The sequence below is a fragment of the Mercenaria mercenaria genome, chromosome 8 (assembly GCF_021730395.1).
Source record: "Mercenaria mercenaria strain notata chromosome 8, MADL_Memer_1, whole genome shotgun sequence".
Classification (NCBI taxonomy): Eukaryota; Metazoa; Mollusca; class Bivalvia; order Venerida; family Veneridae; genus Mercenaria; species Mercenaria mercenaria.
In genome coordinates, this window is record NC_069368.1 from 81915193 (window position 1) to 81940518 (window position 25326).

A 25326-nucleotide genomic window follows, 5' to 3' on the forward strand; every position below is an offset into this window, starting at 1 on the left:
AAAAGAACCATTTAAATTGTTAAAGTGTGGTGTTTATTTTTGCAGTTTGAAAAATGTTAGATGAAAGATGAATGTTAGATGAAAAATTCATAAACTTCTTTCCTTATTACAATTCGCCGACCATCATTTTTAAAGATATTTCTTGTTTCCAAGTACTCTGGTCTTATGGAACAACCTCCTATCTGAAGTTGTTCTCCTGCCTACACTCGAATCTTTCAAGCAGGTAGTATACCAACATACAATGATACATGCAATTAGTTGCAGCAAATTGCGTTGTTATTTTATATGAAATTTAGAACAATCGGATTTAGTGGTTTTCAGCCTATCCCACCAATATTTAGTAGTATTAAACCAAATATTTTCAGTCGCCTCCCCTGGAGGAGATACTCTTCAAATTGGAGGTACGTCATCAGGAAGAAAGTCGGACGTGTATGGGAAAAACATCATTCTTGGAAATAAACTGTTGTTCTTGCTCAGCGTCAACGTCGTAATAAGTCATGAAAACAACTTCATATTTATTACGTATTATTAATTGAACTCTTTATTAAATTTGTAAACATAAATATGACTTTATTTCGGATAAGCAGTTCCTGGTTTGGGAGTTTTATTTTTTTGTGCATATTTACTTTTATTCAGTGTGATCATTTCTTAAACAAATTTGCCGTACATATACCAGGTGGAGAAAGAGTAGCAAGAAACGTGGCAGAGCTGCATGGATACAGAAATCTAGGACAGGTAACAATGATTTTTTTGAAGAGTAAATTTTAAAAGGCAGTGGCTAGGGGTCTGGTAACAGGTCCAGTTACCAGACATTTTGACAACCCGTACAGGGCTGTCTAGAGGTACGGTAAACAATAATATGAAAGTAGGTGCTACCTAAAAGGCAGAGCTCCCATGAAAAATCACCAGTGCCCGTTAAAAATTAAAGGAGTGGTGCTGGAATTATGGATTCGTTTAGGAAGTTTATGTTCCTTAGATCTATTAAAATTATTAATGATAATTCATGATTTCTGAATGCATGTTTTAGACTGCATCAAGATTAATTCTCGACATGTGAAAACTCTACAAATATTCTGTATATAATCAAAAGAAAGTTTGGTATAGATTAACATCTGCACCAAGATGAAGAAAAAAATAACGTATTTGAATAATTTCTTTTATTCTTATTAAAACGCACTGCATCAACAATTTTACATAACTTATTATCATACTGGAAACCAGTCACAACATGATAACTGCTTCAAATTGAAAAGCTTTAACTTTGAAAATTTCAAACCTAACAGAATCTCATTAGGCCAATAGCTAAAGGAATTCTGTGTCTTTGCGTGTGAATGTTGGGCAATGACGACTTAATGTAAAAAGTTAATGTTCCAATTCCAATTTAATTACAATAGACTTTAGTTATACAATCTTTTCAAAACTCATAATAATACAAAAAAAAAATGAAATAAAAAATAAAAATTAAAAAAAAAATCTGGTTCAGGTGAGGTTTGAACTCACGACCTCTGGATTACAACGCGAACTAGCTAACCACTACACAATTATGGTGTTATGACGTCATGAGACAAACATAATTATATATAATAAAGTTCAGTAATGGCAGCGTGACAAAAGTCGTTTCAAACTGAAAATATTGTGTTTTATTTCTTTTTCTTCGTAGAAAATGTATTTAGCATTAATTTCTTATTATCAAACGCTCATTTGCATTTTTATTCAATATTCAAAGCAGTAAGCGAGAAGCTTTTGTCAACCGTAAACAATAAGCGTCTACTGACATCTTTACTGATTAATTACTATGTGCATAGTGTACTTGAAAAAATCCGAACAACACCGATTCCAAAAAGTACCATGAATTTTCAACTGGATAATATACACAGTTAAATCTCTCTATTCATTTTATTTTTCATATGTTTAACTGTAATGCGACAGCGGCGCCTGTAGCTCTGCTATGAATACTGGGAATGGTATTAACAAAGAGAAGACTATATTTTATTTTTTTAAAAACGGGAGATGATTCAAGTTGCAATTTAATAGCTGTAATCGGGAGCTTTTATCAAATTCTTGTCTTTTCTCAAGAATGATGAATTCAAATTATAATAAAATTCTTAATTTTTCTTTAGTATTTAAGACATGTTTTTAATTTTTCTTTAGTATTTAAGACATGGATTGTTCTCATGAATTGTTGGATTTGTTTTACTGCTTGAGTAAATAAATATTCTAACACTATCCGATTCATTTTCCTATTAAACAAAGAAGGCAGAAATCTGTGAATTATTATTTATAAAACAAATCACTGTTCTGACATCACAGTTATTACGTCATGGCCTCAAACGGCATAGCGGCGCGCTGGAAAAAGAAACCGATTGAAAACAGGCAAATTTTTAATGAATGTTTTCAAGGATGTACTTAAAAATCCTTGGTAACGTGTTAGAATCGAAATAATATATCTCATTTAGTGATTTGCTCTTGAATAAATCATTGTTTGTCGTTCAGATGCGTATTATTATATCACTCGGGCTGCGCCCTCGTGATATAATTCCTTCACATCTGAATTCCAAACAATGATTTATTCAACGACAAATCACTAAATGAGATATATTATTTCTTAAACGATGACTACCGGAAATCACTGTTAAAATTTCATATTCAATATGCCTCGAAACCGAGTGAAAGCTAATTATAAATGAAATGAAATATTTACCAAAAAAAATATGTAATAATAGCAACTTTATGACGGCTTATCATAACTTTTACGATCAAATACCTTTTACACTTGTAATACAGTACATAATAATACATGAACATTGATTACCAGACCTCAAGACTCCGGGTCTAGAGTGTTAGTTACCAGACATTTTAAAAAGGCAGTGGCTAGGAGTTCGGTAACTGGACCTATAAACCCAGAGTCTATGGATCAGCTTACCGCACCTCTAGACAACCAGTTTAGGGCTGTCTAGAGGTCTGGTTATCAATATGAATACCGATTATGATATTTTATGAGAGGATGCTATAATTTATCTCTAGAAAAACAGGAGATAACAGGGATTGAATTTAACTTTTTTTCCCACTAGCAAATTTTTGCTAGTGCCATTTTTTTCCACTAGCAAAATGGTGGGTTCCACTAGCAATTATTTAAAAGCTGTTCACATGCTAAATTATCAAGTTGTTTTGTTGTTTGGTTTCATATAAAAGTTCACGGTCCAGACAGGCCGGGACTTTCTGGTTTCATACCGAAGTATTCAATGATTCTTTGGACTTTTGGCTGGATTCAGAAGTTTAAGGGTTTTTTTCAGGTCACTGCCCCTAGTGTTGCTAGCGTTTTCGGTCTCCACGGTTCTTTTTTGCCCAAAGAAACTTGTTAGTTTCCTCTCCATTACCGCAGAACTTTGCAAATCACCAACCAAAACGAAAATAAATATTGTCTAGACGTTTACTTAGATATCCGATAATTACATTTGTATAAAGCGACAAGCATCTACAAGCGGTCACGTGATTATCTGTAAATTAACTACTGTACTGCAAATGAGTTTTTAAAGAGAAAAGGACAGTTTGAGCGAATTCCACGATTTTCGAATGTCGCGAAAATACTTGAGTGCCATGATTTTCTTCTCGCATTTTCTTATTCTTATTCGAATTTCGTGAGTTGGCGACTGCTAAATTCGATCCCAGGGTAATTAAAAATTTTGCTTATATTTTTTCATGGTTTTGAATTTATTGTAAGTGAAAGGAGACAGAAGTATTTATCTTTACTCCCTAAAAAGACACTTAGCGACTTTGATAAATAATAGTAATTAGCACTTTGTTTGCCCTAATGGAAGCTTTTATCAGATTTGTGTTTTTCTAGGTATTGAAGAACTTATGACATTGTTTTTCTTTTAGACTTGGAGCATTTAGTAGCGTTTAGTATTTTAGACTTGGAGCGTTTAGTATTTTAGACTTGGAGCTTGCTCATAAATTGTTAAATTTGTTTAAATGCTTGAATGAATAAAGGTGACTAATGGAATTTGCTGTTAAACTTTCATATTCAATATGCCTCCAACCTGAGTGATAGCTGTTTCTAAATAATTTACAAAAAAATACACATAATGGCAACTTTTTGACAGTAATCCTAACTTTTCCCCAGCAATTACTGTATACACTGGTAATAGGTACAGTATCTTGTACATATTGATTAGCTGATTACCGGATACACTACATATTAGTGAAAATACATGTATACAAACTTGTAAAATGAACAGTGAAATTTATGATGAGGTATACTCAAAATACACTGTTTAAATTGCAATTAACCGCACCCCACTCCCCACCCTAAATGCAGTCCTCATCAAATTTGATTCATGAGAGTTCTCTGCAGCACGATGCTTGGTTTTTTAAAATCACACAGACCATAAGGTGCTATACTGCCACCTACAGTAGAAAGGAATACTCAGTCATGCTATACTGCCACCTGCAGTAGTTCTGTAAGGTGCTATACTGCCACCTGCAGAAGTAAGGAGTACTCGGTCAAATTTGGAGGGTAAATAATGAACAGACATATTCGTTGGGTCATGATCTTAATATTCATTAGAAAATCAGTCAGTTTTTGAAGAAATCAGCATAAATGCTAAGCTAAACTGACTTACTTAAGGACATTTTACCTGTACATATCACTTTGAACAAACCTCATTGTCATGTCTCCCTACAGAGCTAGCCTATTTGTCAAATTTCTTATTAGAATTTTTAATTTGGGATTGTTTTAAAATTGTTTTTTTAGCTCATCTGATTTTTTGAAAAAAAATGATGAGTTATTGTCATCACTTGAGCGGTTGTCGGCGTCGGCGCTGCCTGGTTGAGTTTTATGTTTAGGTCAGCTTTTCTCCTAAACTATCAAAGCTATTGCTTTGAAACTTGGAATACTTGTTCACCATCATAAGCTGACCCTGTATAGCAAGAAACATAACTCCATCTTGCTTTTTGCAAGATTTATGGCCCCTTTTGTACTTAGAAAATATCAGATTTCTTGGTTAAGTTTTATGTTTAGGTCAGCTTTTATCCTAAACTATCAAAGCTATTGCTTTAAAACTTGCAACACTTGTTCACCATCATAAGTTGACCTTGTACAGCAAGAAACATAACTCCATCCTGCTTTTTGCAAGATTTATGGCCCCTTTTGGACTTAGAAAATAACAATTTCTTGGTTAAGTTTTATGTTTAGGTCAGCTTTTCTCCTAAACTGTCAAAGCTATTGCTTTGAAACTTGGAATACTTGTTCACCATCATAAGCTGACCCTGTATAGCAAGAAACATAACTCCATCTTGCTTTTTGCAAGATTTATGGCCCCTTTTGTACTTAGAAAATATCAGATTTCTTGGTTAAGTTTTATGTTTAGGTCAACTTTTCTCCTAAACTATCAAAGCTATTGCTTTGAAACTTGGAATACTTGTTCACCATCATAAGCAGACCCTGTACATCAAGAAACATAACTCCATATTGCTTTTTGCAAGATTTATTGCCCCTTTTGGACTTAGAAAATCAGTTTTCTTGGTTAAGTTTTATGTTTAGGTCAGCTTTTATCCTAAACTATCAAAGCTATTGCTTTGAAACTTGCAACACTTGTTGACCATCATAAGCTGACCCTGTACAGAAAGCAACATAACTCCATCCTGCTTTTTGCAATAATTATTGCCCCTTTTGGACTTAGAAAATCATTTTCTTGGTTGAGTATTATGTTTAAGTCAACTTTTCTCATAAACTATCAAAGCTATTGCTTAAAAACTTGCAACAGTTTTTCACCATCATAAGTGGACACTGAACATCAAGAAACATAACTCTATCCTGCTTTTTGCAAGAATGATGGCCCTTTTTAGACTTAGAAAATCATGGGTAGGACAATATTTCTATTACACAAAAAAAATCAGATGAGCGTCAGCACCCGCAAGGCGGTGCTCTTGTTTTTTATCTATTTCTTTAATTGTTTACAATAATTGCTAAAATTAAAACCTGAATACTGACCACGATGTTACAGCAAATACATGTGTTCCATTTATTAAACCAATGCAGTACTGGTATTTTCTACTCTAAATTAGTTTGCATTTGCTTGCAAAGGCATGAGGTTTGGATTTACTCATAAAATCTTGTCAGTGTATAAATGAAAATAAATATCCAATGAAAAAAAATGTGTTTCCTTAATTTGCATAATTTATTATGAGATGTCATGCTTGATGGCATGTGCCTTTGAAGTTTGTTTTCAAAACATACATCATAACGTGATATTGTGCATAGCACACAGTAAAATAGGCAATAGCTGTCACGATGATGGGAAAATGTTGCAACAATGTTCTTTGAGCATGGTTATAGTTTCAGTATTTTAAGGAGTATGGAGATGTTCAATACAATGTACCTGAATCTCACCAAGTATAATCTATTTTCATTCTAGATTAAACATGATTGTGAATTCATAATGATGTATTCTTGTTTTTTTTTCCTAAGTCATGATTTGTAATGATGCAAAAATATTTGAAAACATATATTACACTTACTACAATAGTGAAAGGCCTCTGTTTATTTATTTCAAATTTCGAGGTAAGTCGTGGTTCAGTTTGTGGATAATTGACCCAGAGTCACCCATTGGATTGGCTCATGGCTGACAGTCCATAGCCCTAACCTGTGCTGAGTTAAATTATCTCTTGGTTGTAATTAAATTTTTTTACAGTCACATGTCCAGTTGGTCAAAAACTTACAGATTTATAATTAAGACATATTGATTTACTCCTGTCTGTGTGTGTGACTGTCTGTCTGCCTGTCACAAAGCTTGTCTGCACTCTTAAGTCGAACATTTCTCATCCGATCTTCACCAAACTTGAACAAAGTGTGTTTGCCAATAAGTCCTCGGCCAAGTTTGATAACTAGCCAAATCGGCAAAGGCACTTCGGAATTATGGCCCTTGAAACTTGTTTTTAGCTTGACTATTCGAAGAATAGGGGAGCTATCCTACTCGCGTCGGCGTGAGTGTGAGTGTCACACAAATGTTAAAGTTTGCGTACCACCCTAAATATTTTCAAAGTCAATTGAGATATTGCTTTGATATTTTGCATACTTGTTTGCCATCATGAACCCAGTCTGTAAAAAGGAGGAGGCAACTCTTTCAAGCATTTTGACTGAATTATAGCCCCATTTTGACTTAGAATAAATGTTAAAGTATGTGTACCACCCCAAATAGTTCCAAAGTCCATTGAGACATTGCTTTCATATTTTGCATACTTGTTTACCATCATGACCCCAGTCTGTAAAAAGGAGGAAGCAACTCTATCAAGCATTTTGACTGAATTATGGCCCCTTTTCGACTTAGAATATGCTTATTGTAATGTTAAAGTTTTACTCACAGCTTATATTATACTATCAAGCACTGAGAATTGTCGAGCATGCTGTCAACTGACAGCTCGTGTTGATAATCAAAGCACGCAAAGTCTGATAAGGCAGTTGAGGTCTTGTGCATAGTTGACTCAATGACATATACTACTATTCAGATGATTAGGCAGTTGTGGGAGACATGTGCTTTTCTCAAAAGCAGCTGTAGTATTTATTGATTTCACTGTTTCTTTTATTCTGAACACATGCTTTAAAGCATACTTTGCATTATTACACCAGTAAAAGATTTTAAAAGCAGTTATAATCATAGATTTTCAGACATACACATTCCAACCCAAACATTTTGCATTATCCTAGTATTATTGTATTTACATCAGACCCCAAGGTCATGCTGAAGTTCTTGGTTAAGGACTCTGTATATTGTGTGGCAGTACTTCATTTGCTTGTTTTACTTGTCATTTACAAATAGTTTAATATCATATTTGTTAAATAAATTATAATCATAATTTGAATTAGCAATGATTTCTGAATACGGTACATAATAATTTCATCCTTTAAATGTCAAAATCCCATAGTGTGAAATCATAAACAAATGATGACATAGCACACAGTTTTTTATATGAATATATGCAGAAACTTTCATATGGACAGAAACGGAAATATGTCTTAAAAATCATAGGTACCGGGACTTGGTCTTGGTCTTGAATATCAAGGCAAGGAAACTGTGCATTTCAATTTATATTTCTGTTTCGGACTTCACTTGCAGTCAGTGTAGAAAGTTTAAAGAAATTTGGTCTATGGGAAAAACCAGGACTTCGCAGTATCATTTTGTCATGTTCATAGTTAAGGACATTTGCTACAGTGTCTATATATTGACATGGGGCAAGATTTTCTTACGGACAGAATTTCTTCTTTATAAACTGTGTTTACTGACAGAGAATCAAATCAAAAACAAATCATAGGTACCCAGCTTTGGTCATGAATGATCTCCCCTTTAAAGTCGGAAAATACTGAAAAATCTATTTTCAAGGGCAGATAATTCAAGATCAAGCCCTGGTACCTATGCTTTTTAATACATATTTCCGTTTTAAACTTGATTCTCTGTCAATACACAAAGTTTAAAGAAATTCTGTCCGTAGGAAATTTTTTGCCTATATACATGTAGAAAACTTTGCGATATGTCTTTAAGCTGAAGTTTCTTCAAGGGGCTGGTTTGTATTGATGCATTGTGTTTTTAACTACTTTTTCGAAGAATAGGTAGAGCTTTTGGACTCACTTGTGCGTCGAAGTCCGCATCCTGATTTGGTTAAGTTTTTTTATGTAACGAGTTGAAGCTGGTATCTCAGTAACAACTCGTGGGAATGGATTGAAACTTCACACACTTATTCATTGTGATAAACTAACATATTGCACAGGTTCCATTACTTTTTAACAAAATTATGCCCCTTCTTTATTTTTGTATGTAAGCTGGCATCTCATTATCCACTTGTAGGAATGGATTGAATCTTGTCCACTTAGATTAACTGACATGCATTGTGTAGGTTACATAACACTGTTTGTATTTTTACAAAATTTTGCCCCTTTTCCCACTTATATGTCGTCAGTCAGCTCTTGTTTTTATTAAACCTAGCTTCTTTCGAAAGCCTTCCCTGCAGTGTACATTTACATTGTGAAATAATTTTGAAAAACTTGCAGAACAAGTTCAGTTCTGATTGTATATCTGTCTTTCAGTCAAAGTGTTACTCTGGGGATAAGAAGTAATTTGGCGAAGAAAAGCTGAGCTTTTATTATCAGAATCTCGTCTGGTTTCTGAAAACATTTACAACAGTCATGTTGGAGCCATGCATATGTTATTAACACCAATTCTCATGATTTTAGGAAAAGTGTTGTAAGGCAGTGACCCTGATAAAATGCATAAATAAATATATTTTGAGATAATTTAACTTTTATCTGATGTTACATTGAGCCAGTCTCTGTAAAGTTGACGGAATCTTTGTACTTTTGCTTCTATGACTTGTTTTGAAATGCTTTGGCTTTTAGAACAACAATATTAAAGATTCAGTATTTGAAGAGAATACTTAAGAATATTTCTCTTCTATTCTCATAATTCTTGTTTAAGGAAATGACTTAGTTATCTTAACAAAAAATGCAGTTAAATGAAGAAAATAGCAGAAAATTAAAGGTATGTTAGACCTAAATTTCGTATCCAAAATCATGAACTCAACATATATGTAAATACAGAATTAACAATGTCTATTAACAACACTATGCATTAAAGGTGGTCAATCACATTTAAGCAAACTTTAGTGACATTTTTTACTTTTTGTATATTCTGTTAGAGATTTATTTAAGAAACAAAAATACCCATTACTTAGAGTTAGATCCCTGTTAGAAATGTATACTTTATTGATTTTCATAAAAATTTGTAATTACTCCCTTTTAATATGAAAATATTTAAAATGCTTGGTATTTCTTTTTATTTCCATATAATTCCGAGTTTTACATTCGCATTGGATAGATATACCAAATTATGAATATTTAACAATCTGAATCAAAAGGTGGGTTTTAAATGCATGTAGCTTCTGAATTTCATTTTTTTCCATTCTATCTTGGTTGCGCAACCAAGATAGGCAAAGGGAGGTAATAATAATTTTTCAAACTTGCATTTCTAATGAATTCAATCTATATATGTAATTGTTAATGCAATTATTTTACGAATATAATACAATATATCGGTTAGTTATACATTTTCTTAGGTAAAGTATGTTTATCACATTTATACTTATGATAAAATAACTCGATCTTGGTTGGGCAACTGCAATAGGAAAACCAATTATCAAAAATATCTCCAGTGAAAACCTAACTTGTATTAAGCGCTAACTGAACATAAATGAGTGTAAATGATCAGATGTTAAAGTTTAAAACAAATCCAGGGGTCACACGGGAAATTTTTTTCTCTGAGCCACTGCTTTTTCCGAAGATAAAATTATTAGGCCAACAACGGTGAAGCGCATAGCATTGACGTTCTTGTAGGACTACATTATATGTACCAACGTACTCATACTACTCAAGAAATTAATGTAGTTATTACATATTTCTTAGTAACCCTTTAAAAAGCTATTTAGAAAATCAAATTTGTATTAATTTCTAAAATTATCATTTTTATAAACATCTGCCATTTAATAAAAAAATTCTGAAAATCACATTTAAAATAAAAATGTTTAAAAAGAACAGTGTCTTATTTTGCACATTGCCTAGAAGTGGGTGGGGTTCGATGCCTTCGCATGTTTTATTCTCGAAAAATACTTCAAAATAAGAGCTCCTTTTGCAACAGTTGTCATATTTTTCTTAAATGTAGACTTTTTATTGGCTTTTTATTAAGATTGCACTAAAAAATCTCGTCAGAAATGACAGAAATATCCGAAAATCACGGTCGCGAAAACAGGTGACAAATTCGGAAAACGTAAGTTAGAATTAAATATTTGATAAAATACCTATGTTTTATTGCTTTTCTATCATCATAGCTATTCAATACTTACAATTTCTGCTTGTCTAAAGCATTTTTTATTTGTTTTTGCCCAAACTAACCCTCGGCAATCATAGAAAATTTGTCTAACAGCTGACTGCTCATAAAATCGTATCAAGTGCACAAAATGATTATAATTACCCAGTTTGTTATTCAATAATCTAATTATCCCCAATTAACTGCCTGATCAAATAAAAAATTTGCAAATTGGCTCCCTCCCTTTCAATAACGGATGTTGTGTCTACACAGATTATCGATTTTTCACACCTTTTGTTTGTAAAACTGGCAATATTCATAGTTTTGCAGACAGACATAGCTTCGGGCCATTTTCGCCAGTTAGAAAATTTCGGAGCCACATTTAATTTTTTGTCGCAAATGGCTCAAGTGGGGATCGACAGGTTGACCCCTGCAAATCCGTTACTTAGCCAAAATCTGATTATCCACCTTTAAGTTTAAAATGGTACACATTGTAGCCATGTATAGCTAAACACACTATAAATGTGTACAGTTGTTAAAAAGCTGGAAGTTTTTTGGGTTTTCTTAACTATTGACTGTTACTGTTTGACATTTAATTATAAATGAATGTAGCTTAACACTCACAATTAATATATATAGTTAATAAGTTAAATACATTTGAAGAGGATTTTCTACATCTGTTTAAAGTATTTTAGCAAACAATATCCATTGAATATCTTTAAAGAAAATGGCAAAACAGCATGAAAATGTGTAAAATTTATGCGACTCTTGAAGTGTAATGGATTTCTCATATTTCATTTCCTTTTTGTTTTCCTGAAATTACAACTAAGGGTTTTTTTTCTTTAATATGAAAACTAGAATTGACAATTTATATCTTGTATTTGTGGGACTTGTCTTTGCCTGTACCGGTCGCAGATTAAGGTCTAATAATTTTCAACATCAATTATTCAAACATTTCTTCTTTTAAAGGTGGTTAATCAGATATTGGTGAAATAATGGATTTGTTTGAAACTTTGAAGAATATTTCTCTTCTATTCTCATAATTCTTGTTTAAGGAAATGACTTAGTTATCTTAACAAAAAATGCAGTTAAATGAAGAAAATAGCAGAAAATTAAAGGTATGTTAGACCTAAATTTCGTATCCAAAATCATGAACTCAACATATATGTAAATACAGAATTAACAATGTCTATTAACAACACTATGCATTAAAGGTGGTCAATCACATTTAAGCAAACTTTAGTGACATTTTTTACTTTTTGTATATTCTGTTAGAGATTTATTTAAGAAACAAAAATACCCATTACTTAGAGTTAGATCCCTGTTAGAAATGTATACTTTATTGATTTTCATAAAAATTTGTAATTACTCCCTTTTAATATGAAAATATTTAAAATGCTTGGTATTTCTTTTTATTTCCATATAATTCCGAGTTTTACATTCGCATTGGATAGATATACCAAATTATGAATATTTAACAATCTGAATCAAAAGGTGGGTTTTAAAATGCATGTAGCTTCTGAATTTCATTTTTTTCCATTCTATCTTGGTTGCGCAACCAAGATAGGCAAAGGGAGGTAATAATAATTTTTCAAACTTGCATTTCTAATGAATTCAATCTATATATGTAATTGTTAATGCAATTATTTTACGAATATAATACAATATATCGGTTAGTTATACATTTTCTTAGGTAAAGTATGTTTATCACATTTATACTTATGATAAAATAACTCGATCTTGGTTGGGCAACTGCAATAGGAAAACCATTATCAAAAATATCTCCAGTGAAAACCTAACTTGTATTAAGCGCTAACTGAACATAAATGAGTGTAAATGATCAGATGTTAAAGTTTAAAACAAATCCAGGGGTCACACGGGAAATTTTTTTCTCTGAGCCACTGCTTTTTCCGAAGATAAAATTATTAGGCCAACAACGGTGAAGCGCATAGCATTGACGTTCTTGTAGGACTACATTATATGTACCAACGTACTCATACTACTCAAGAAATTAATGTAGTTATTACATATTTCTTAGTAACCCTTTAAAAAGCTATTTAGAAAATCAAATTTGTATTAATTTCTAAAATTATCATTTTTATAAACATCTGCCATTTAATAAAAAAATTCTGAAAATCACATTTAAAATAAAAATGTTTAAAAAGAACAGTGTCTTATTTTGCACATTGCCTAGAAGTGGGTGGGGTTCGATGCCTTCGCATGTTTTATTCTCGAAAAATACTTCAAAATAAGAGCTCCTTTTGCAACAGTTGTCATATTTTTCTTAAATGTAGACTTTTTATTGGCTCTTTATTAAGATTGCACTAAAAAATCTCGTCAGAAATGACAGAAATATCCGAAAATCACGGTCGCGAAAACAGGTGACAAATTCGGAAAACGTAAGTTAGAATTAAATATTTGATAAAATACCTATGTTTTATTGCTTTTCTATCATCATAGCTATTCAATACTTACAATTTCTGCTTGTCTAAAGCATTTTTTATTTGTTTTTGCCCAAACTAACCCTCGGCAATCATAGAAAATTTGTCTAACAGCTGACTGCTCATAAAATCGTATCAAGTGCACAAAATGATTATAATTACCCAGTTTGTTATTCAATAATCTAATTATCCCCAATTAACTGCCTGATCAAATAAAAAATTTGCAAATTGGCTCCCTCCCTTTCAATAACGGATGTTGTGTCTACACAGATTATCGATTTTTCACACCTTTTGTTTGTAAAACTGGCAATATTCATAGTTTTGCAGACAGACATAGCTTCGGGCCATTTTCGCCAGTTAGAAAATTTCGGAGCCACATTTAATTTTTTGTCGCAAATGGCTCAAGTGGGGATCGACAGGTTGACCCCTGCAAATCCGTTACTTAGCCAAAATCTGATTATCCACCTTTAAGTTTAAAATGGTACACATTGTAGCCATGTATAGCTAAACACACTATAAATGTGTACAGTTGTTAAAAAGCTGGAAGTTTTTTGGGTTTTCTTAACTATTGACTGTTACTGTTTGACATTTAATTATAAATGAATGTAGCTTAACACTCACAATTAATATATATAGTTAATAAGTTAAATACATTTGAAGAGGATTTTCTACATCTGTTTAAAGTATTTTAGCAAACAATATCCATTGAATATCTTTAAAGAAAATGGCAAAACAGCATGAAAATGTGTAAAATTTATGCGACTCTTGAAGTGTAATGGATTTCTCATATTTCATTTCCTTTTTGTTTTCCTGAAATTACAACTAAGGGTTTTTTTTCTTTAATATGAAAACTAGAATTGACAATTTATATCTTGTATTTGTGGGACTTGTCTTTGCCTGTACCGGTCGCAGATTAAGGTCTAATAATTTTCAACATCAATTATTCAAACATTTCTTCTTTTAAAGGTGGTTAATCAGATATTGGTGAAATAATGGATTTGTTTGAAACTTTGAGAGCTGATCATTTACACTGAAAAGTTCATTGAGTGTTTAATAAAAACACATTTTAAAATTTGATTTTCTTTTTTTGGTTACCAAGTTGAGATTACAAAAAAATGTAGGTTGTTTTAGCATATATTAAAGTTTGTAAAACATAGTAACCCTAAAGAATGATGTGAATATAAAAACTATAGTAGTGTATTTGTCAAAGATCTGCATTGACATTTAATATATACTCAAATTAATTAGAAATGCAAGTTTGTAAAATTATTATTACCGCCCACTGCTATCTTGGTAGCAAAATCAAGATAGATTGGAACTTGTTGTTGAATTATCCCAATATCTGTCAAATGCAATTAAAGGCACTCACTACAGTTTTTCTGGACGGGTCGATATTTACCCCAACACCATGCCAATTTGGTTTCGATGTAGCTCACTGCAGACTTGGTGCGGTCTTCTGCGCATGCCCGGAAGTGATTATCTAATGTTGCGTACGGCAAAAATTCGCAAATTACAGTATGTTCGCATGCATTTAATGTACAGAATGTATAATATACTGACTAAAGGTAAGGGTAAGTATCACCATGGTTACAAAATATATACATTTAGTTCAAATTGCGTCAATCCGACATATACTGGAGTCTGTTATTTATACCAGCGCTCAGACTCTGCATTGAGTCACAGCTGTTTCTAATCCCATACCGTACCCGTACCGTAGATTCGTAAACTATAGGTTTTGTTAAAAAATAAAGAACGGAAACTTTCATCGTTCTATGCCATCAAAATGCTTCAGAAACGCCTTAAAATCCGCTTATTAAGAAATCTGCCGCTTGATAATTTTATATATATATTTCTAAGTCATTTGCTCAAACACTGAATGAGTATTTCGTACCAACCTGCGTTGTATAAATGCCCGCCACACCCCACCTCGTTTTAATTTGATTTAAGCGAAATCTAATACGGTGACCTATCAATTTTCTTTTTGTTTTAGATTAGGTAGACATAACCAAAGGTATGTGCAGAGTTTGATTAAATTCTATTATGTGAAACTCGATAAAATAGCAGAAGTACCAACTTAAAATTGACAAAAATATGCAAAAATAGCCCTTGAGTCTGCCGAACAAGTATTCCTTTCTTTACAAAATCATGTTCGTTTGATTCCTCTGAGCATGTTTTAAATAGATATATTGTTTTTCGTTATAAAAATGCTTAGATAATCAAATTTATGCTGATTATTGTATTTTAAGGAAATATATTTTAGGATTACAGAAATTTTGAAAAATGTTTAAAATAGCACCATATCTAGGGGCAAATTAAATTGAAACAAAGTTGGTGACCTAGTATTTTTATTTCATTTTTCAGTACATCATAACAAGATTTTTTAATATAAAACATTTCATCAAAATCTATTATTGAGAAAAAAAATATGAAACTGTAGCGAGCGTCTTTAAAAGAAATACTCAAAAATCAGTTGCTCATGAGAGTCAGTGTGCAGATGTTGCGGTAATGCGCTGGTTAGGTAAAAAAAAAAATGGGTTCACGTATTTGCCATAAATGATAACTCAATTGAAGGGACAGTCAGAAAATAAATATAGTGTCTGTGAGTTGCATTATGATTGTCATATCTGGGTCCAGGTAAATAATTTAGTTCTTTAAGCTGTCAGAAGGGCATTTTAATGTTGTTGTGGCTACTTGCCCAAAAAAAAAAATCCGAACTATTAAAATCATTGGAAGGAAATCTTCAACAGACTTTATTATAAGTAGAACAATGTAACTAATAAAATAGGAAGAGCGTTAAATTGTTGAAGTAGTATTGATATGCACACATGTAGCATGAAAATAAAAAAAGTTCAAGACTGTCCTAAATCTGTATGGACATACTTTTGTTACTTTTGTTTTGTTGTTTGTGAACAAGAGAAACATTGCATAGATTTGCACACTATGAATGTACCAACTTATTCTTGGCTGTTATGTTTGAGTGTTCCTGGCTGTTTATATTTGAATTGTCTTCATTTTATGGCCTTGGACAAATTTATGATTTTTTGTGTTGATAGTGTGTGTTCATGGCTGTTAATATTAAAGTCTAGTTTGGATCTTTATGACTGGTATAGGCATTCCTGTCCATAAAATACAAAAATATCTCCAAGAAAACGCATGCTCAAGGCAAGAACAGGAAAAAGTATGACAGTGCTTCTTTGAGGCTGGTAGAATAAAATGTAACTGAAACATAGCAGCATGCAGTTCAATGTATTGATTTGGCAGTATCATTGTCAGTCAGTAATCATTTCTGAAAAGACATACAAATTGTTCAGCTGTCATAATGGCATTGCCTTAAACAGACTCTGCAATAGAAAGGACATTGTGTAGACAAATAATAGGATGTTTAGAGACAGTGTGATAACTTTCGATTGTTGCTGTCCTGTCCCGATAGAAGGATGACAACTATAAAATGTCATAAAACATGCCATCCTGATAAGCCGAATCTGTAAGGCAAAGCATTGTGATGAAGTAGTTGTCTGTAGTTTCAAGAATGACACCTGTCCAGTAGTCCATGCAGTATACTGTTATTGTTGACATAAAGTTTGGGGTCACAGTTTTTGAATTGAGAAAAGTATACTCTTCATTGTTTTACTAAATCTTCTCTCATCATCCCTACATAGTAATGATATACTAGCAGATCATTTAATTTTCACAGCATTTTTTATGGATTCGGGACTTTCTTATTGGGATTTATTTCATGGATTACTGCAACTATGAAACAATGTCCATGACAATGAACCCTCACTATTAATAATAATTTCACTGTTTAATATTATTTTGTATCTGTTCTATTTTTAGATTGGGTCATTAGAGGATCACTATTTATTTGAGCACCCACATGTTCATCGTAGGTCTGCTTCAAGGAATGAAGAACATCATGTGAAACTGTCATCACATCCACAGGTAAGACTATACTAAATATTCTGAATATGCACTGGATTTGAATTTTGTAATCAGCTGTGAGAAACAGAAAAAGACATTGTAAATTAACAACCAAATGTTTCATAAAGTTTAACTGAATTTTTGAAATATCTGGCTCATACTCAGTTTAGAGTCAAAGCACTTCTCAACTTCAGTGTACATGTGGGGACATGCTAGGATTATGTAAGTTATGACTGGCTTGGTTGTTGGGTAAAGAGATATGAAAGAGGTTTTAGAAACCTGTTTTCTGTGACTGTAATACTCTACATTTAATGGAATTAAAATAATTGTTCAGAATCAGATACAGATAAATCATAACACTAGGCTTTTTATTTTAGAGAATTTTGTCCGCTTGTGTCTTTTATAGTCATATGTCTTTTATATTTAAAGTCATATTTCACATTGTTGCTGGTAGCAGTGCCATGGAAAATTCCAGTTGTGATAGGGTCAGTCAGGGATTGTTGCTTTTCTCTTTGTCTAGGGAAAAAAAGTATCTCAAAATTTAGCATGATGTAATGTAATGTGACATTTATTAGTGTGTTTAATATCGGAGTTTGGTTTCCTTTTAATACTATATAATAGACATCATCTTAAGCAGTATATGGAACAAAGATTTTAGTTTTAGACTTCTTCTTTTCTGAGAGGATTTTAGCATATTTGACACACCGTAATAGCTTTATTTTATTTGTTGCCTCCCCAAGGAAGCACTGGGAACCAGTATTGAAAACTGATTTAAAAGCTCTTGTATTGCGAGTTTACAAATATATAAGTATATGTATTTCTTCTGACAGGAAGAGCAGATATTTAAATGGGTAGATTTGTGTTTTAAAATAGTTATTGGCTGTCACTGTAGTAGGTCAGTTAGCTAAATAAAGATCAAACCAAATTACTGCATGATAAAATGCTAAATGTGTACAGTGTGACGTAAACAAGTGTTTTCAGAGTGGTTCAATACTTCCTTGTTTATCACTGTCAAGTTAATTAATTATTAATTGATGTTATTGTCTAATATGTTCAAGGGTATATAACCTTTATGAAATATTCATAGAAGTATTTCACAATAGCTCCTCTCTTTGTGTTTTATTGCCAAGCTGTAATAGCCTTGGTGTTAGACAGATTGCAGTTTCACCCAGCTATATTTATTTTTTAGGGAAATTAAGGTCAAATATGTGACAAAACTTATCCAAACAAATCATTAATATATTTTCATGAAAGCTTTATTTCAGACATTTCAACCTTTGTAGTACAGTTGTTTGGTAATGGGCTGCTATCTATATTTGCATTGGTATCGACTATCAAGTAAAATTTAATGTAAACCATGGACTTTTTGTCTAGGAATGAATAAATGATTTTAGTCATTATAAATACTGATTAACAGTGAATACTAATGAACTTGCCTGATGCAGGGAGGTATTTAGTTTTTAGCTCACCTGTCACAAAGTGACAAGGTGAGCATTAGTGATCGCACGGCGTCCGGCGTCAGTGCGTCCGTGCGTAAACTTTTGCTTGTGACCACTCTAGAGGTTACATTTTTCATGGGATCTTTATGAAAGTTGGTCAGAATGTTCATCTTGATGATATCTGGGTTAAGTTCGAAACTGGGTCATGTGGGGTCCAAAACTAGGTCAGTAGGTCTAAAAATAGAAAATCCTTGTGACCTACTTGATGGTTTTCAATGAAACTTAGCCACAATGAACTGGGTTGCGTGTGGACAGGTGAGCGATTCAGGACACAGTTCTATAAATAGCGCACATACAAACTTCACTTAATTCCATTTTAATATTGATAAACATTGAAAATTTCGTTCAATAACAAAACAACAAACAAAAAGGTAGAGGTGTATAATAAAACTTTCATACAGTAGCTAGATCTGGGATTTTGTATTTGGCTCTCGTGGATTTTGTAAGGTCGGATCACACTTGGCGTTTGCGTGCCTCGTGAGATCTGATCTGGCAAAATCCACTAGAGTCAAATACAGCATCACAGATCGAGCTACTGTTATAACAACCCTATTATACCTATAATTTTCTAACCAGAAAATTGAAATTTGGACAAAGCTCGATGTCTTTGATCATCATTTGGCAGCTGCTAAAATGGCAAATATAAAGGATTTGGTGAGGATGTATTTCTCTTGTACTGCTAGTTTGTAAGTTCAGATTCTAAAAAACATGTAAGAGAAATTTGGGCAGTTTTGACCAAATTAAAGTGCTGAGAAAACTAAGTTACCGTAGATACCCATTTATAATGTGCAGTTTTTTTACCCCCGGGACCGCCCCGAATCGTGGGTGCGCATAATACACAGGTATAGACAATTTTCCAACTTCAAAACAAGTTTGTTACCGATGTGCGCCATTTTGTTAGCTCGACTATTCGAAGAATAGTCTAGCTATTCTACTCACCCTGGCGTCGGCGTCGGTGTCAGCGTCACACCTTGGTTAAGTTTTTGCATGCAAGTACATACAGCCATCAATTAAAGGCATATAGCTTTGAAACTTATTTTTTCTTTTTCTAGGTCAATTACCAACCTCTCTGGGTCAAGTCCCATAACTCTGACATGTATTTTGAGCAAACTATGCCCCCTTTTGGACTTTGAAAATTCTGGTTAAAGTTTTACATGCGAGTTTCTATCTCCAAAACTAATGCAGATATTGAATTGAAACTTCACATGTGCCTTAGGGGTTATAAAACTAGTTGATAGCAGCAAGTCCCATAACTGATATGCATTTTGGTCAAATTATTCCCCCTTTTGAACTTAAAACTCTTTTGATATTTAACCTTTTTTAGGTAATATTTTCCTGCCTCTGGGACAATATTTCGAATAGTCAAGCTTGGCTGTCTTATGGACAGCTCTTGTTAAAGGGATGCTACTCCCCGCGCTTACTTCAGCGCTAAAATCTAAGATTGCCGTTACGTTCCATAATAGATCGAATGGTTTATTTTTCTTTCAAACAAAATTAATTTCATATAAATTTAATAGTATTTTGATGAAAGAAATGTTAATAAATCACAAAAATTATGATACTAATTAAAGATCGAGAATTATCTTTAACCGAGATCAAACTGTGAACAACATAATTGACACAAGGTGACACGTTAATTGCCGGTAATTACTGGCTATTTGATCGTGACAAAAAGACTATCACACCTTTTGTTATTGGTTTGAATTAAGAAGCTCATGTCATTTTGAAAGATACCATTCCAAAATATTGAATCAGCTGCTGTTTATTTATTCAAAATTGTTAATTAAAAAGGTAAAACAACAAATAAAACAATATTTTACTGGTTTTATTTTCGAGAAAACAAAAATCGATAGTACCGTGAGACCGATGCTGCTCTCTGCCGCGGAGATAAAATTTATAACCGGTGTCAATGTAAACTCTACTTTCGTTTTCCATCCACCTCAAAATTGACCAAAAATGTTTTTTTCCCAGGATTTTGGGCCCAAATCAGGGGTGCGCATTATACACGGGTGCGCATTATACATGGGTATCTACAGTATAAAGTTTGTTAACACAAAATTGGCATTTTGATAAATAATGAATAAATCTATGATCTGGATTACTCTGCACATATAACTGTCACAAAATGGTTCCATAAGTGAGTACCTACACTGCCATGCCATAAAAGCTTTTGTTATAGCACAGTGTAGAGTGTCCGTATTACCTGTGTGTATCAGGTCATCATGGTTCAGTGGTATAAATATTTGATATCTGTTACATCATATTATTAACACAATTTTTTCATCATTATACCCTGACAAAATGAAGTTTGGGGGTATATAGGAGAGCTTGCCTGTCTGTCCATCAGTCTGTTGGTTTTCATGGTTTCCGGACAATAAGTCATGAAAGGCTTGACAGATTTGAATAATTTTTGTTACACAGGTGTAACATCATAAAATACAGGTCAAAATCGACTTTCAGGTCAGTTGTTCAAAGGTCAAGGTCACAATGACCCGGAACAGTTAAATGGTTTCCGGATGATAACTTGAGAATGCTTAGGCCTAGGATCATAAATTTTGGTACACATGTGTAACATCATAAAATACAGGTCAAGTTCGATTCTGAGGTCAGTAGGTCAAAGATCAAGGTTACAAGGACCTGGAACAGTTTAATGGTTTCCTGATGATAACTTCAGAACGCTTTGGCCTAGGATCATGAAAGTTGATAGGGAGGTTGATCATGACCAGCAGATGAGCCCTATTGATTTTGACATCAGTAGGTCAAAGGTCAAGTTCACAGTGACCCGGAACAGTTACTAGTAAACCGTTTATGGACGATAACTTGAGAACGCTTGGGTCTAGGATCATGAAAGTTGATAGAAAGGTTGGTCATGACCAGTAGATGACCCCTATTGATTTGGAGGGCAGTAGATCAAAGGTCTTTCATGTGAAAATTTCGAATGCTTATCTGAACACGGAGTGCTCATGATGAGCTATTGTGATCATGCTGTGGAATGGTGTGAAAAACAGCGAATTTAGCTTTGTCCTCTCTCTAAGTCGAACAATTTTCATCCGATCTTCACCAAACTTGCTGACAATGTTTGTGGGCATAATATCTCGGCTAAGCTCGATAACCAACCAAATCGCCCCAGGCACTCTTAGATTATGGCCCTTGAATGACTCGAAAAACTGCAAATTTAGCTTTGTCCGCTCTCTAAGTCGAACAGTTTTCATCCGATCTTCACCAAACTTGCTGACAATGTTTGCGGGCATAGTAATGTCTCGGCCAAGTTTGATAACCACCCAAATTGCCCCATGCACTTTTGGATTATGGCCCTTGAATTAGGCCAATTTCGATGATGGGCGTATTTTGTGACAGTCTGGCACTCTTGTTCACCTTGGAAAAATAAGGTAATTTTGTATAATATATCAATTACAGACTTTTGCCAACTTGACATTGGTTAGAGTCTCAATATTAGTGAAAATGGATATTCTAAAAAATAATATACCTTGGCATCCTTTTTTTAAAAACTATAAATTGATTCCTCCATCAACAAAAATAACTCATTTCTTGTATTAATCATCTTTTACATTCTTTAAATATTGAGATGACAATGTAACTAAGTGGTTTCCTAGTTATATCAGCAAAGTTACTTGTCTAAAGTCTGCCATATTAATTGGCAAAGAGAAGGCAGTTGTCAGTATATCAGAGTCCTACTGTTTTAAATAGAAAGAAAGTCAAGCATGATTGTACTGTCACTGATATATTCCAAACTTGATGGAAGGTTTAATTGCAATTAAAAGTACGTTACATTAGGCCTAAAAAAAATTCTTTGTTTCTGGTAACATGCTAAAAAAAATTAGGGTAGCTAGGTAGGTTGGCAATTTGTTGTTTTGGGGAATTTTTTTTTATTAGGTGAGACTTTTCGGAAATTATTTTTGTGTCAAAAAATGAAAACAATTCAAAGAAGGAGATAATGCCTTTAGAACATCAGTAAGTTGATTTCTGACATCACTGACCATGTTTAAAGCATAAAAAGGTCAGTTTTGCAACTTTTTGTTAAAAAAATATTCTCCAAGGCCATAAAAACATTTAGGGTCGGGCCAGTAATTTAGGGTAAGTCAGAATACCGGAAACAAACAACTTTTTTATACGCCTTACGCAAAATGATCAGGATATACTGAAGCATTAATACCAGGTGTAATATCTAATTTAGCCTGCTAAATTTCTAAAATGGACTGGTCTGTCATTCAATTTGGGCAGTACGACGGTGTTCACTGAAAATTTACTCAATACTGACTGAATAGCGAACAGTGCAGACCATGATCAGCAGGCTGATCTCGGTCTGCACAGCCGCTGGTCGCAAAGGCAGAGTTGCTGCGAGCAGGCTGATCTTGGTCTGCACAGCCACTGGTCGCAAAGACAGAGTTGCCGCCAGCAGGCTAAAGGTTAAACAACATCTTCACATGAACTATAACTATTTCCTAAAACATGACTCCTCTTTAGTTTGTTACAAGGGAGTGACTGATGGCTATATCAAAGTAAAATGCCCTCCACTTTATGGCACTGTAATTAAACACCACTTTAACAGTTTTGATTACAAAAAAGACTTTAATATTACTGTAACAGATAATAATTAAAATGGAATATTATGTGCATGCTTAACATGCTTAACATGTAATTTGTAAAAAACAATTAATAAAACAGGTGAGAGATGTTGTGTAAATTTTATTTAACAGCTGCTGTCTGTGATGTGGCAATGAATATGTCATTTTACTTAAAGATGTAAGTCATTTATTTCTGCTGACAAGAAAAATATTAGACAATATGTGGCATCAGCTGTCTTTAAATATATCTTTGCTAGACATTTATTTGTTTCTGAGTGAAAATGTCTCCTCCCAGTTATTCTGCTAAATGAGATAATATTGATGTGTCCTTGTTGGTTAAGCTGCGGAACATTTATTTTCACTGGAAGGAAAGTAATAAATTTTATGTCAATATAAATATCACTTTATCTACTGACTATATTATTGATGCACCCTTAAGCGTTAGTAATTCATGGTTAAACTTTGTTGATTTTTGCATCTGCATACAAATAAAAAAGGTTGGTGCAATACTCTTGTAAGTAACCATATTAAAACTTAGAAAAAGTAATGATATTGGGCAATATTTTTGCTTCCAAATCAGTGAATAATTATAAGCACTTACATTAAACACAGTGCAGTCATGCAGAAGTGTTATTTCTTGAAATTGCAGATCTGTGTGTTACAGTCTTAAAAAATATTAAGAAAATTGATTGGTTAATTTGAAATTTCAGGATGCATGCTCGGTAATTGATGTTCTAATTATATTTGCTCATTACAACTATTTAAACCATTCATAGAACAGTTTAAAGATTGATTTGTTCATAATTAATGATAAAATAAAACCATATTTTTATCTAGTCTTTACAAAGCTGTCAAAGAGCCTTGGTTAAAGTTTTGAAGCATCTCACTTTTATCTCAGTTATTACTAAAACTGGGAAATAATAAAAGTGACAAACACGTCAAACACTGAGTCAAGTTTAACTAAATTTAATCAGTTATTACTAGATAGATTTGCTTCCAACTTGAAATACATCATTACCTACATCTTATAATGACACAAGGGCCATAAATCATGCACATATTGATTCGTGTTTAAGATATGCCCCCTTTTTATGTTGAATTTTTTCAGGGATGGATGAAAAAATGGACACTTTCACCCCCCTCCCCCACCTCCTATCCACACCACCACCAGTTTTCTTTATATTGTTCATTTAGAAACCACAAACATGGAATTTGTTGTTTCCACTGACAAAGCAGTATTACAAGGGTATTAATCTTTCCAGTGATAGCTCTAGTTACCTCAGATTCACTGTCCAGCATCAGAATAATTGAGCATGTTGTCTTCTCAGACAGCTCTTGTATCTCTAGATTTAATTTTTCAAGAACAATTGAGAGAAACAGAAGTTGACTGATAAGTTTAATGTCATATATACATGGATCCATTCTGAACACTTTATTTGCATCAACAAAATAAGTATCGTATTGCAGCAGATGTTGACAGTTATTGTAATCATGTTTGAAGAAAAACACAAGCTTTTTTATATTAATGAACTTTAAGCATATGGCTATCAGTACAAAAATCATTTAGCCCATTATAACTTAAGAAAGGAAAAAAATAGCAGACAAGTTTCAAAAAAAATTATTATGATTAGAATGAAGTATGTTGTTTTGTCGGATGGGGGAGTGGGGGTGGGGGGTGGGAGTGCAGGTGTCGAACAGATTTCTACTGGAGAACTTTTTATGGACCTGTTGTAATTTAATTGGTGTGTAGGTAATTTTGATTGAGACAAAGTTGGGATTGCATTAAAATTGGGGTCACTCTGATCAAGGTCAAGGTCACCATCACTTAAAATAGAATACAGTTTCAGCTGAGTAACTTTATAGTTTGGAATGATATATAGTGGTGAAACTAAAGGTTAATAAGACTAAATAAACAGCTTAGGTGTACGTGAGAGTTGGGATTGCAATTGGGGATACTTGGGTCAAGGACACTAAAAAAAAAAAAGGTTGTTTCTGCTTAATATCTCTAGTTTGATCCAAAAACTTGATA

At 33.1% G+C, this 25326-nt stretch overlaps 1 protein-coding gene across 2 annotated transcripts in view; it reads left to right on the forward strand.

Annotated features, from left to right (window-relative positions):
* Positions 1-382: 382 nt before the first annotated feature.
* The window catches only part of LOC123565983 (furin-like protease kpc-1), an 85222-nt gene continuing 60278 nt past the window's right edge, over positions 383-25326 (forward strand). For both annotated transcript variants that reach the window (XM_045359742.2, XM_045359743.2), the window contains exons 1-2: positions 383-735; positions 17129-17233. In XM_045359742.2, coding sequence (XP_045215677.2) covers positions 565-735; positions 17129-17233 — 276 coding nt within the window. In that variant the 5' untranslated portion in view covers positions 383-564. The remainder of the gene's footprint in view (positions 736-17128; positions 17234-25326) is intronic.